Below are 13,115 nucleotides of genomic sequence, written 5' to 3'. Positions count from 1 at the left end.
GCAGACGTACACGCTGCCATCTTCGGCTCCAGGATAGCGACTTGCTAGTGAGATTCCACGTAGTGTCCCTCTTCACTAGGGCACCACTGAAAGATTCCATCGCTGTGATAAGCAAGAAATTCGACAACAACCTAACAAGGCTCTTCGAATTCGTGCTCACGTCTACATACTTCCTGTTCGACAGAAATTATTATGAACACACAGATGGCGTCGCCACGGGAGCCCGCTTTCACCTGTTGTAGCCAACTTTTTTATGGAGAATTTCGAGAAGAAGGCACTAGAACAAGCCAAACAAAAACCAACTTGTTTCTTCATCTACGTGGATGACACGTTCGTGGTTTGGCCACATGGACGCCCCCAGCTTAAAGGAATTTCTCGAACACCTCAACTCGCTGCACCCCAACATACAGTTCACGATGGAGGTGGAGAAGAATGGTGCCCTACCGTTTCTTGACGTCCTGGTGAAACGGAAACCTGACGGCAAGCTGGGACACAGTGTATACAGAAAACCTACACTCACCGATTTGTACCTAAATACCTTCAGTTGCCACCACAACTTCCAGCGTGAAGGCGTTTTGGGCACACTTGTTCACAGGGAACGATCAATCTGCGATCAGGAGAGCCTTCCAGCAGGACTACAGCACCTCGAGACAACATTTCGGAAAAATGGGTGCAACCAGAAACAAAGAAGCCACACACTCAGACAGTCTGCGCCAGGAGAACAAGAAGAAGAAACAGAAAAACACAAGTCATTGGCGTGCATTCCGTTTGTGGGAAACACCTCAAGAAAAATCGGTAGAATCCTGGGGAAACACAATGTGAAATCTATCTTCCGACCCCCTGCAAAAACCTTGACTCTACTGGCTTCAGTGAAAGATGACCTAGGCCTTAGAAAACCAGGCATTTATCAAATTCCCTGTCAGTGCGGAAAATCATACATTAGGGAGACAGTCCGCACTGTAGAAGAGAAGTGCAGCGAACACAAGCGCCATACCGAATTACGCCAGGCCACTAAATCAGCCCTGGCTGACCATTATATAAAGACTGGCCATACTATGGACTATGAAAAACCAAAAATACCTCCTACTTCTGGGACTGCGTTACTAACGAGACCATCGAAATCCGACTACAGGACGATCTAATTAATGAAGACAGCAGCCTTCAACTTAGGCTTGGAACCTTGCACTGAGCCTGGAGAGAAAGATGCGGTACCAGAGATCGAGGACCGCCCCCGACGGCGGCAGCAGGGAGACTGCAGACCCCAGTTCAGACCCAGGCGCCGCTTCCGTCACCACCTCCAGTAGCCGCAGCGCCGGCCGCACCGAAGACACCGGGAGGGGAACGGTGGAGGTGGTAACGGCTAGTATATATACGGCGCCGAGAGGAACAGCACGGCATTCACTCTGCTGCTCGACTCGCTGCGGCTCACTTCGTTACCGTCGTTCGCGCACGCCAACGCCACTAGCCAACGCCATACCGAGAAGTAGGAATGGAGGAAAAGGTAAGATTGCTGCCGCTGCTGAGCTCCTGCTAAACGCAGTTGGGAGCAACGGTTGCGGCGACAAGAAGAAGAAGCCTGTGGCACAATTACAGTGCTATAAGTGTCAAAAGCTGGGACACATATCCAGGGAATGCGACGGCGTGGTTGCGTGTGTTAAGTGCGGGAAACCGCACGACACACGCAACTGCACCAAACCAAGGGGTACTGCAGCGTTGGGCGTAAATTGCGATGGCTCGCACGCCGCAAACGCGCGCAGCTGCAGCTATCTGAAGACGTGGAAGCAGCGGATGTTGGCCACCACACACGAAGAGGAGGCCCAACAAGAAGAAATGGTGGACACCCCGCCCTTCTACCTTGGTAGGGGAAGCGGGCTGCGCCACAAAGACGACGTGGACGCCTTCCGCCAAGCACTGCGGGAAGCCAACGAGGACGCAATCATTGCGCTCAAATCCGCCATGGCTGAGGAGAGAGCGGCCTTGAGAGCGGAACTAGAAGAGACGCGTCAGGAGGTGACTCAACTAAGGGTCGCCTTGTACCTCGCGTCCCGCACGACGCCGGACGTGGCACCGACCCCCACCAGTACGGGGGTAGACGCGGCAACACAAACGACCGCCTCCCTGGCCGATGCGGCAACGCAGGTTACTAGGGAGGTGGTCATGCCGTCGGGGAAAACCGCCGACAACAAGGAGACGGCCCCCTCGAAATCAGTCGTCACTTCTGTCCCTGCGGAAACGCAGACGACACAGAAAGTGCCGATGGAGACCGAGGGAGAAGAAGAAGACGAGCCGTTCGAGTGCCTTCCCCTCCCCAACAAGAACTGTGTGAGGGAGGTGCTCACCAAGATCGCCGATTCCCTGCGCGATGGTAGCTACCCCCATCGTGATCATCCTTAACCTTTCATGGTAGACAACATCCCTCCCCTATCTCATAAACCTTATCCATTCCACTGGGGGTGCGAACCCTTGAACCAGAGGCTGCACGGGAGGGATCTCGTCAGGCATGGAGATCAGGAGCTCATAAACAAGCACCCGATCTTCACCGACGAGGACTGGCACTACATGACTGACCAAGCAGTCATGTACATCCAGGCAACAGACGCCGCCAGTGGACTTCTCCCGCCTGAAGAAAATAGAATTCGGGCAGCCAGGAAGCAGCAAGAAAATGAAGAATAAGAAGCCGCCGGAATCAGCCGGCAGATAATTCTTCATCTACAGAAACCAGAGGCCAATCCTAACCTAGAAGAAAAACATTCCCAACAGAGAGGATTCAGGAGGAACAGATTATCCAAGCTTGAACTCCTATACCTCGGGCCAAGGCAGGCCCGTCAATATAGTGAGTGAGTGAGTGAGTGAGTCAGCACAGCATTCGTCAGGAACCACCTTAAGATGGCAGCGGGTGCGTCTGCCGAAATATTGTGGAGAAATTACGACGCTATCCGGTCAGATACTCGATAACTGTTCAAATAGGAAATACGCCGGGAAAACTCCAGATCCATTTTATTCACCATGTGGAATTTTGGCTGTTGTTGTTAGACCTCTAAAATAATATTTGCACAACTCCAAAGAGAGACTAATATTTGTTACGTTTACCTATCTAAATAATTATTGGTTTCATTTATCGTTTTTCAAGATTTGGGGGCAGACACATCTGGCACTCCCTGTGTGTGTATGTAGATGAAGGACGGTGGCTTGGCAGTGTGGTAGATTTCATTATTTACGGTAGTCGACCTTTGCTGCTGAGCCTTCCAGTTAAGTTACGTTCACCGTAAGCGAGTCGGCAGAAGTGCAGAGCTGCGGTGCTTACCCTGAGGGTGTCCTTGGCGGGCGCCTGCAGGTAGCAGGTGGCAGAGGCCTGGCCGCCGTCGGCCGCGGAGTCGCCGTTGTCGGGCGCGTTGTCGCTGATGCTGAGGTCGGACGCGAGGTCGCACGTCACGATGGGGATGGCGACGGGCGCGGGCTGCGCGATCGTGGCGATGCCGCCGCCGCCCCCGCCGCCCCCGTGCTCCAGCGTCACGCCGCCCTGCACCACCAGGCCGCGCTGCGGCGACGCGCCGCCGCCGCCACTGCCGCCAGCACCTGCAAACGCCGTACCCGCTGGTGACTCCTGCCACACTTTAACAATACAACCGTCGACGTCGCTAGATAATATGTCCTTATTTATTTCGACGTTTCAGCATCTGCCATCATCAGATGTCAAAAAACCTTGAACTTGCGAAACAATATTTATTGTCATGTGGAATAATCAGGTCTACTGCCAGATGTTTGTGTCGCTCTGGCACAATATTTCGGCCACGTAACTCGTTGCCTTCTTCAGGTGCTACCTGAAGAAGGCAACGAGTTACGTGGCCGAAATATTGTGCCAGAGCGACACAAACATCCGGCAGTAGAACTGATTATTCCACATGTCAAGATCTCGCCGGGAAAGCCTGAAGAGTTACAATATTTATTGTGTCTCACTGTTTAGAGTCACAAAACGCGTGGGTGTTTTCAGCTCCTTACTAAATGCAAATAAGTAGGAGGCCGAGTTGCTAGGAGTTGAAGGAGTCCAGGTTGCAAGGCTGTCAATTCAACTAAGTACCTGGGTGTTATTATTACGAACAACTTAAGTTGGAAAGACTACATAGATAATATTGTGGGGAACGCGAGCCAAAGGTTGCGTTTCATTGGCAGGACACTTAGAAGATGCAACAAGTCCACTAAAGAGACAGCTTACACTACACTCGTTCGTCCTCTGTTAGAATATTGCTACGCGGTGTGGGATCCTTACCAGGTGGGATTGACGGAGGACATCGAAAGGGTGCAAAAAAGGGCAGCTCGTTTTGTATTATCACGTAATAGGGCAGAGAGTGTGGCAGATATGATACGCGAGTTGGGATGGAAGTCATTAAAACAAAGACGTTTTTCGTCGCGGCGAGATCTATTTACGAAATTTCAGTCACCAACTTTCTCTTCCGAATGCGAAAATATTTTGTTGAGCCCAGCCTACATAGGTAGGAATGATCATCAAAATAAAATAAGAGAAATCAGAGCTCGAACAGAAAGGTTTAGGTGTTCGTTTTTGCCGCGCGCTGTTCGGGAGTGGTATGTTAGGGTGGTAGTATGATTGTGGTTCGATGAACCCTCTGCCAAGCACTTAAATATGAATTGCAGAGTAATCATGTAGATGAAATATGCGGTACGACACACTGTTAGAGAGAAAGATTATTATTCAAGAAACACATAGTACAATGAAATTACTTATCTTCAGTAGTTTGTAGGACTGCAGCTGCAGCTATGAAGTGACAGTCTCGTAACACGAAATACCATGAACTAGTACAACACATTCTCAGGGACTAAGCCCGATGGGCTATCCTCAGAGAATCAATGCAAGCATTACAGAACTGGCCGAGGGCCGATTATGAAAGTGCGTCTGCCTAGGTTGAAATCTAGCTAAGAGGTGCACGAGGCACACTCCAGTTCCGTCGAGCTGCACAGCCCGCTAGAGTGCGCTGTGCTCGGCAGACGACGAGGTGCTAACCTTGTGTTGGCGCGGCGTTGTAGTAATATCTGTGGCAATGATACTACAATATTCATCGCCAGTATTAATTTTAATGTATTAATTATGATGCTGAACATCGTTTAGCAAGGACAGAAGCTGAAGAAATGAATTAAATTTTTTGACACTGGTAAGACTTGTAGCCAGGTGTCCTGATTAATAGACAGATATGCTAACCACGACACCACTGTAATATTCTGGGAGAAACAGCTGCACGGACTTCCCCAAGCCAATGCGTTCCCTACCAGTACTTCAATTACCTCCTTCAATTTCTGTTAGGGCGTTGTACTTGTGCAGTCCTTGCAGGTCTGTTAGCGACACTGCTACGGCAGTGCAATGGTTAACACGTCTGCCCAGTAAACAGCACACCTGGGCTCAAGTCCCAGCTCTGGAAAAAATCTTAATTCATTGCTTCAGCTTCCGTCCTAGTCAAAGATAAAGTTGACACTCATATGTCTGCAGGAAATGGTAATTCTATCAGATCAGCTGCTTAACAAGATAATCATAAAAAACTTTGAACTTTCAAAACAAGTTTTAGTTACAATATCAACAATAATTTTCTTATGTCTGAGGATACGTGATTCTTTGGAAATTTGTGGAAACTTCCTATTGGACCAAACTGCTGATTCATCGGTCCCTAGGCTTACACAGTAATTAATCTAACTGAAACTAACTTAAGCTATGGATAACACACACACCCATGCCCGAGGTAGGACTCGAACCTCCCACGGGGGACCCACGCGAACCGTGACAAGGCGCCCGAAACCGAGCTGCTACCCCGCCCGGCGATGATAACTGCACATGCCGAAACTTTGTAACACAAAAAGAAATTTTATTTAGCGATGTAGATGGTTTTATTCATAAAATATTCATGACAATCATGCGGGAAATTTGTTTTCATTATTAACCTGTCAACCTGCTACGTGCAACGGATGAGTTTCACTAAGAGCTGCAGTTTGGATAATAAAGTTAAATTTCATCAAACAGAGAACTATACCAATTCTTCCGACAACGCAATCTTTTATCTCGGGTCTCTTGACCATGAGAAAGCATATGGTCACATAAGGCATTCCGATCTTCCATTCAATCCCAGATGAAAGTTGACGACAAAGATTTCTGAGTACAGTACCATGACATAATGTAAAAAAAGAAAACAATTGGTCAAGCACTAGTAGGACTCGCACTCGGAGGGTCCCGTAAAAGCTTAATTACATATATTGTTAGTTCATCCATCCCAGGAATAGAGAATATCGACCATTTTTCTCTGTTACTGATGTCAACATTTGGAAGATACTTGTTCAGGGAACTCCCAGACTTCCGAGAATGTTTTAATTTTAAGTTTGTTGCGTAATTTTGTATTTGCTATTGTTATTTTTCATTTACTTTATTAATTCCGGAGTGCTATGCTAATTAACAACGCCAATTACTTTTTGTGCAATGTAATTACAAATTAACAATTTTCGGATTTTTCCTTTTCTGGTATTGTGAAATCTTCTTTCTTGCCAACTTTTATGAATCCCGATCAACAGGAACTATCGTACTGGCTTTGATGAGTAAGTTCGCGTGTTTCAAACAATATGACATAAATGGCCACATCATATGACTGCATTGACTTGGAAGCTTAAATTTTTTACATCTTTAAAGGAAGATAAGCCTTGGTATGTGACATAAATTTCACCTTTCAACTTCCTGAGGAGAAGGGGTCTTATGAAACGGACAGACAGACAGTCGCATAACAAATGGTAAATAAATGTTTTTTCGTGAAATATAAGTATAAATTAGAAATATTCGGATATTTTCTTTATTTTTACTGTGAATCCTCGCTTCTTTTCAAATATCGTGATTCTAGACCAATGAGAAGTACCTTACAGGTGTTGATGAGTGAATATTCTTGATTCAGAATATTTGACGTAAATGACCACATCCTTTGCGTTCATTGTCTTAGAAGCTTAAAGGCTTAATGTCACCAATGGACCATACACCTTAGCATGTGACATAAATTTGAACGGTTGCAGGTTCGAATCCTGCCTCGGGCATGGATGTGTGTGATGTCCTTAGGTTAGTTAGGTTTAATTAATTCTAAGTTCTAGGCGACTGATGACCTCAGAAGTTAAGTCGCATAGTGCTCAGAGCCATTTGAACCAAGCCATAAATTTGAACGTGATACACCTACCCATTCATGAGACAAGGGGGTCTTAACAGTCGGACAGACACACAGACAGATAACAAACTGACCCTATAAGATTTCCACTTCTATCGATTGAGGAACGGAACATTAACTATGACACTGTACCACACTCATAAAACTTTTGTATCAATTGACTCTGACTGCGGAAGCCTACGCAATCATATCGAGACGAATGACTATCAGTAAATTAAATGTGCCTTATTGTACGCCTTCGACCCAACTGCCTATTATTTATAACCATAAACAACTCCGATTCCCGCATGACAATCAGTACTGGTGTGCCTCAAGACTCAACCCTTTCTCCACTCTTGTGTATCCTTTACATGGCCAATATGCCTAACTCCTCTCCATTTACCTCTTTCTGTATACAAACAGCAACGTCTTCTGGACCATAAACTCCACGAATCCCACTACTCTTCTCAACTCCATGTCTAACAGTTTACCTGCTGTTGCAACCAGTTTCTGCTCAAACCCACACCTTCTATGATTTGAGTAATAATTACAGTAATTATAAGACGAAAATTCCTTAGCTGCGTCCTAATGACTTCTAACTTACAATCGTACTCTCTTTTTAAGCAACAAACTAGAACACCATCAACTGTATTCTGAAGTGAATACCATTTCTATGTTGTGGCATCAGCTGCAGGCAAGACTTCGCAAGGCAATGGGTGTCCAGGCATGCCTTTGAAGAAATCCTGCATCTGACTAGTAAAAGTAATGCAGGTATGACATTCTGCAAAGCAGAAGTCTACCACAGCACTGGGTTGGTGATGACATGGAACAACGCTGCACTTCTACAACTGTGTACATGATGGGACATGGGCTCCTGTCATACCACAGCTGGACCTGTGAGTAAAAATATCTACACTGATAGACTTCCAACTTCCGACAGCACCAATATAATCTCCGCACTGTTTTAGAAACCCTATCGAGGTTTTCCTGTTTAAAAATCTTTGACATCGCCGCATACGTGAAATGACTACGGTGTACATTAGATATTAGAGAGAAGTTTTGAACCACGGTGTCTTTTAGTTTTTGCGCAGTTTAGTGTATAATGTACAACTTTTTACTGAGAAGAGTTCTTCCTCATGGATCGGTGCAGATGTCCATAATGTACTTTTCACTTTTAAATGGCAGCCACCAGATCTGATCTTTGGAAGAGTTCCATTATCTAACACCAAACTGACGTCACTAACTCATGTTAATTACTATTTCCTCGTCTTAGGGCTGAAGGCTTAACATCATGAATAGTTCGGAAATTCTTACTGAGTGAGCCTACTGCTTTGGCACAGAACGATGAAATGGAGTATTCTAATTCATAAAAATTATTAACGTCGGTTTCACTCACAGTTTCATTCGCTTAGGGCGTTTGGTAGTCCTTGTTCCTTACTCGACATGAAAAAAACAACTATGGGTTTCCCAGTGGGCAATGGAGCGATTAATTGTGATAATTGGTAGAACAGTCTGGAAAATAAACCGACTGATCAGCAAACAGACTGAAGTGAGAGATGTAATTGCGGTTGTAATGATAGTGAAATGTAGATGGGAGGGACATGTAGCTAGATGCATACATAACAGATGGTCGAAGAAAATTCAGTGTTATATTACAAGTCACGTGAAGAGATCGAGGCTTTCATGTGATGTAAGACGAGCAGACGAGATTAAACAACAAAAGGAACGTGGACGCGCTTCACGGAAGAGGCCTTTATCCAGCAAAGGATCTCGACCTGTTGATGACGTGTTAAAGATGAACAAAACCCAAAGACGTGTCGATGATGGACAAATCCCAAAGACGTATCTGACAGTAAAAAATTTCCTTAGAGAAATATAGCAGGTCACTTCATTCCTTCACGGCATACAGCTCAGCAGTCTTTATAATCAATAATTTTCGTAGTCGTTTGGTAATTTATTTCTTATAGTCCTTCATAGCAAAATATTACGGAGGCAACGTTGCAACTTTCTAATGATTAACACGTTGTACAAACCCAATAATTTCATTTTTCTTCATTACACTGAAGTAGTATTAAATTACGACGAAGGAAATAAAATATTTGCTGTTCCTGTTCTATTGACTGAAAGTGAACAAGGTATCCCTGAAGCTTCATTTGGAAAGTCACTCGAACCTAATCAGCTGATATAATTCAATTTTTTCTGCCACTGTTATTCTGATTAAAAGTTAACAGAGTTTATACACTTAATGCGTCGTTAACTGGATCGGGTGATCTGTTTTAGGCAGGCCACATAATGCACACAAATCCGATCTACTAGGTAAATCGATTGGCTTTCCGAACAAGCAAACGGTGTTTTGGGATTAGCTTATATACTTCTCTCTTAGCTTATATACTTTTCTTGAAAAAATAAACGTTTTTGACGGGTACCGCGAGATTTCTAACAAATAAAATTGTCATTTGAGACAAGTTAAAGAATATTACATTACACAAATCAGTAAAATAAGTTTAAATGTTAAAAGGTCTGAAGATAGAAATCCTTGTACTGTGTTGAGCAGGAATTAATGATGTGAAACTTTTGGAAGAGGTCAAATATTTTTGGTCAGGCAGTATGATGTAAATTTTCGATGGCATCAGCACATAGTGTAATTGGGTTTTGCCCTAGGGAAGTACGTAAAAGAGTGAGTTACTAAGATTAACATACTGATGCATTTATTCTTCTGCGGTCAGAAATGAAAAAAATAGCAGGCACAACTCTAAACGCTTAGATGCAAACACTGCAAGCTCATGATAAAATTTATAAAACATATAGATAAATTGAGGAACAGATAAAATAAACGAGACACGGTGAAAAATCACATGGAAGGTAGTACCCCTAAAACAGAGCGGAAAACATAGCAATATTATTGGAAAATTATCTCATTCAGAAAACAACGAAAGGGGCCACAAGCTCTGGGAATTCTGAGATACGTTCTCTCAGACTGTTGTGAACATCGCTTTAAAAAAATCGCTAGAAAATGTTCTCTTGCAAAGACTTGTGTGTTGTACAGAGTGTATACAATGTTCACTACCACCCACTGCCAACGATCCAAATTGTATGTGTGCTTCTGGGGGATTGGAAAGAAAACAACTGATTAAAATCCGTTGTTAACTTTCGAATGCATGGTAATGAAACGGCAATATTCATAACAGAGAATTATGTATAAAAGTGGCTTGTGTTTAACAGGATATAATGAGGCTTTATTATACTAGGTGTTTCACAATTCCTGCAACAGTTTCATTAATGCTGTAGAGAAGATTTATTAGATACAAATTTGACAATAACCAATGCATGGAAATATTTTGTTTCGATGCAAAATAGTCAGATCCACAAGAAAGTGTACGTCATAATTTTAAATGCAACGTCCGCAGCGGCATCTCTGGTAGTGGTCTCCAATTTGTAATCTGTAGTGCAAAATATCTGAAATGTCACGACGCAGCGTACAATTTTAAACCGTCCAAAGGGACCAAACCTTTCATAAGGGGCTGCTGCTAAAATTCTGAGAAAGTCACAGACATTCGTTGCGAAGTGGGCCAAACGATTTTTAGAAGTTGGATGATTTACCGCAGAGAGGGCTAAGGTCCAGGCTATAATCGATAACGGTGGGGATTGGATAACTATAAGGTAACTGTGCAGTTAGTAATAACATGTGTTTCAATGTAAATATATAATTATAATAGTGTCTTTTAATTCATACAGATAACGGCGTACACTTCTCTATGGAACTGACTGTAAGTTTTAAGATCGGTCCATTCTCATATCTACCGCTTAACGGTAGACCACCAAATGAAAATTTCAAAATGTTACCGACTAAAGAAAGGTCATAAAACGGACTTGTTGGAATAATGGGAGATATATTCACATCACAAAAGTATGAAGACAAGGTATTAAATGTAAAAATGGCAGGGAAATCAGGGAATTTCTTCCAGTACTTTGATAGTATGCTCAGATAAAAACAGTGGTACAAGGAAAGAAGTGCCTTAGTGAATACTGTACGTATAAGAAAATAATGATTCAAATGTTTAAGATAAATATTCACTATACGAAAGAATAATATAACATGCCTTGCGAACAATATGTAAAAATATCTTTCGTGACTGTTTTATTTCCATACGTTTGCTATTTACATTGTGTACTGTGCACAGATAGTTGTGTGCGACGTTTATACGTGTGAATTTCTGCACAAGTTGAGCACAAGGAAATTGTAAGTAGTAGTTTTTCCGAATTCGCCACTAAGTCTATATAAAGATCATTAAATAGTTAAAAATTGGGCGTGTATTTATACATTACAGTAGAGTCAAGAGAACAATGCAGCGTTTTACACATCGGAAACATCAAGAATAAATGGCATACCACTCGGAAAATGCAGCTGAATATGGGAATCATTTCCCGAAACGTATAGTGAGAAATATAAATAAAAAGAAAATCGTGAATGGTAACAGACAAAGAAAATTTATAAACAAACTCATTGTTTCTTCCGTTGTACGCTTTCACCAACCATTTTTAACGGATAAAATCAGATTCAGAGAGTTAACACTCTTGAATGTGCTAATGAAAATCATCTGTCGTATTCTCTATAAGCAACAGCGTTTCTATTACATAACGTGTGCAGAAATACTTTATCGTCGTGCTCGACGTCAGTAAATGTTTTTGGTGTACCGGTACTTCAACAAGACAATAGAATTGGCCAACAATCCTCAAACACAGCCACAGCTGAAAATTCTATTAAGTAAAGTCAAGCATTACTTTACTACTCGATCTTGACAACAGAAATAACAATCGATAAATAAATTAACAATAACTGTTGTAACAACATGGGAAAAAACTTGTCTTTATAACCTGCTTTATATCTATTACTAAAAATTTCGACACATGAAACGTTTAGAATTAATATGTACTACCTCCTCTCAAAATTTTTACTGTTGCTTCTAAAACACCCACTGTACACAAAAATAGCTGTATGCAGTAATGTGACATGAAACTTGAAGCGTGCAACGGTACTTCGCGGCTGTCTGAGCGGAACTTATTGATACTCACATATAAGACCAGTTTACCGTCTCCGAAACCTAATCTTCTCACGGTACTCCCAGATAAATTCAGTGCAATCGTTCCAAGTGGCTGAACACAGTGCGTAGTCTTTAAAGGAGAGAAATCGCCGAAAGTGACAGGTACTTAATCAGACTCGTGTCTGTGTTATACCGACTAGTAAAACTACCTAAGGTTGGTTGGTTGGGTGGTTTGGGGAAGGAGACCAGACAGCGTGGTCATCGGTCACATCGGATTAGGGAAGGATGGGGAAGGAAGTCGGCCGTGCCCCTTCAGAGGAACCATCCCGGCATTTGCCTGGATTGATTTAGGGAAATCACGGAAAACCTAAATCAGAATGGCCGGACGCGGGATTGAACCGTCGTCCTTCCGAAACTACCTAAGGAATACTCTTAGATTTTGATCTGGTTTTGAATACGTTGTAGTGCAGAGCAAAATAAGAGACATCTTTTTGTTATACATGCGCAACGGCCATTAAAGGGATGAAACATGCCCTTGAAGAAAACTGAGTTTAATATTTCTGAGTGAATATGACTGAAACGGTAACAATTATAAAAAAAAAGGTTAAAATAAAAATTCTAGGGTTTTAAATCTACGTTGCAACAGTGCACACAGATACGTTTAAAAAGTCTCCTCCCCCCTCTATTTTGTATTTCATTTCGGCATTTCACTAATAAAAAAACGTATAGCATCATTAATACCAAATTCTCCCATATATGATGAAGTGGTATTCCAAAGACAAATAAGCTAGAAGTATCTCTATGTCACTGAACACGCGTCTCACACGTGTCCATTCCAATGCTACTTGTCATGCTCGGTGTTGCCCAGGTAAAAATATTCCAAATACTTATTCTTCAT

General features: G+C 43.0%; 1 protein-coding gene across 1 annotated transcript in view; it reads right to left on the bottom strand.

Annotated features, from left to right (window-relative positions):
* The window catches only part of LOC126176241 (tyramine/octopamine receptor-like), a 137,676-nt gene that overhangs the window by 48,895 nt on the left and 75,666 nt on the right, over positions 1-13,115 (bottom strand). Inside the window, exon 3 of the mRNA XM_049923386.1 lies at positions 3,301-3,594. Within this exon, the coding sequence (XP_049779343.1) occupies positions 3,301-3,594 (294 nt within the window). The remainder of the gene's footprint in view (positions 1-3,300; positions 3,595-13,115) is intronic.

The sequence above is a fragment of the Schistocerca cancellata genome, chromosome 3 (genome assembly GCF_023864275.1).
Source record: "Schistocerca cancellata isolate TAMUIC-IGC-003103 chromosome 3, iqSchCanc2.1, whole genome shotgun sequence".
Classification (NCBI taxonomy): Eukaryota; Metazoa; Arthropoda; class Insecta; order Orthoptera; family Acrididae; genus Schistocerca; species Schistocerca cancellata.
Note: the sequence above shows the minus strand (reverse complement) of the source record. Positions and strands in the feature narration are given on the sequence as shown.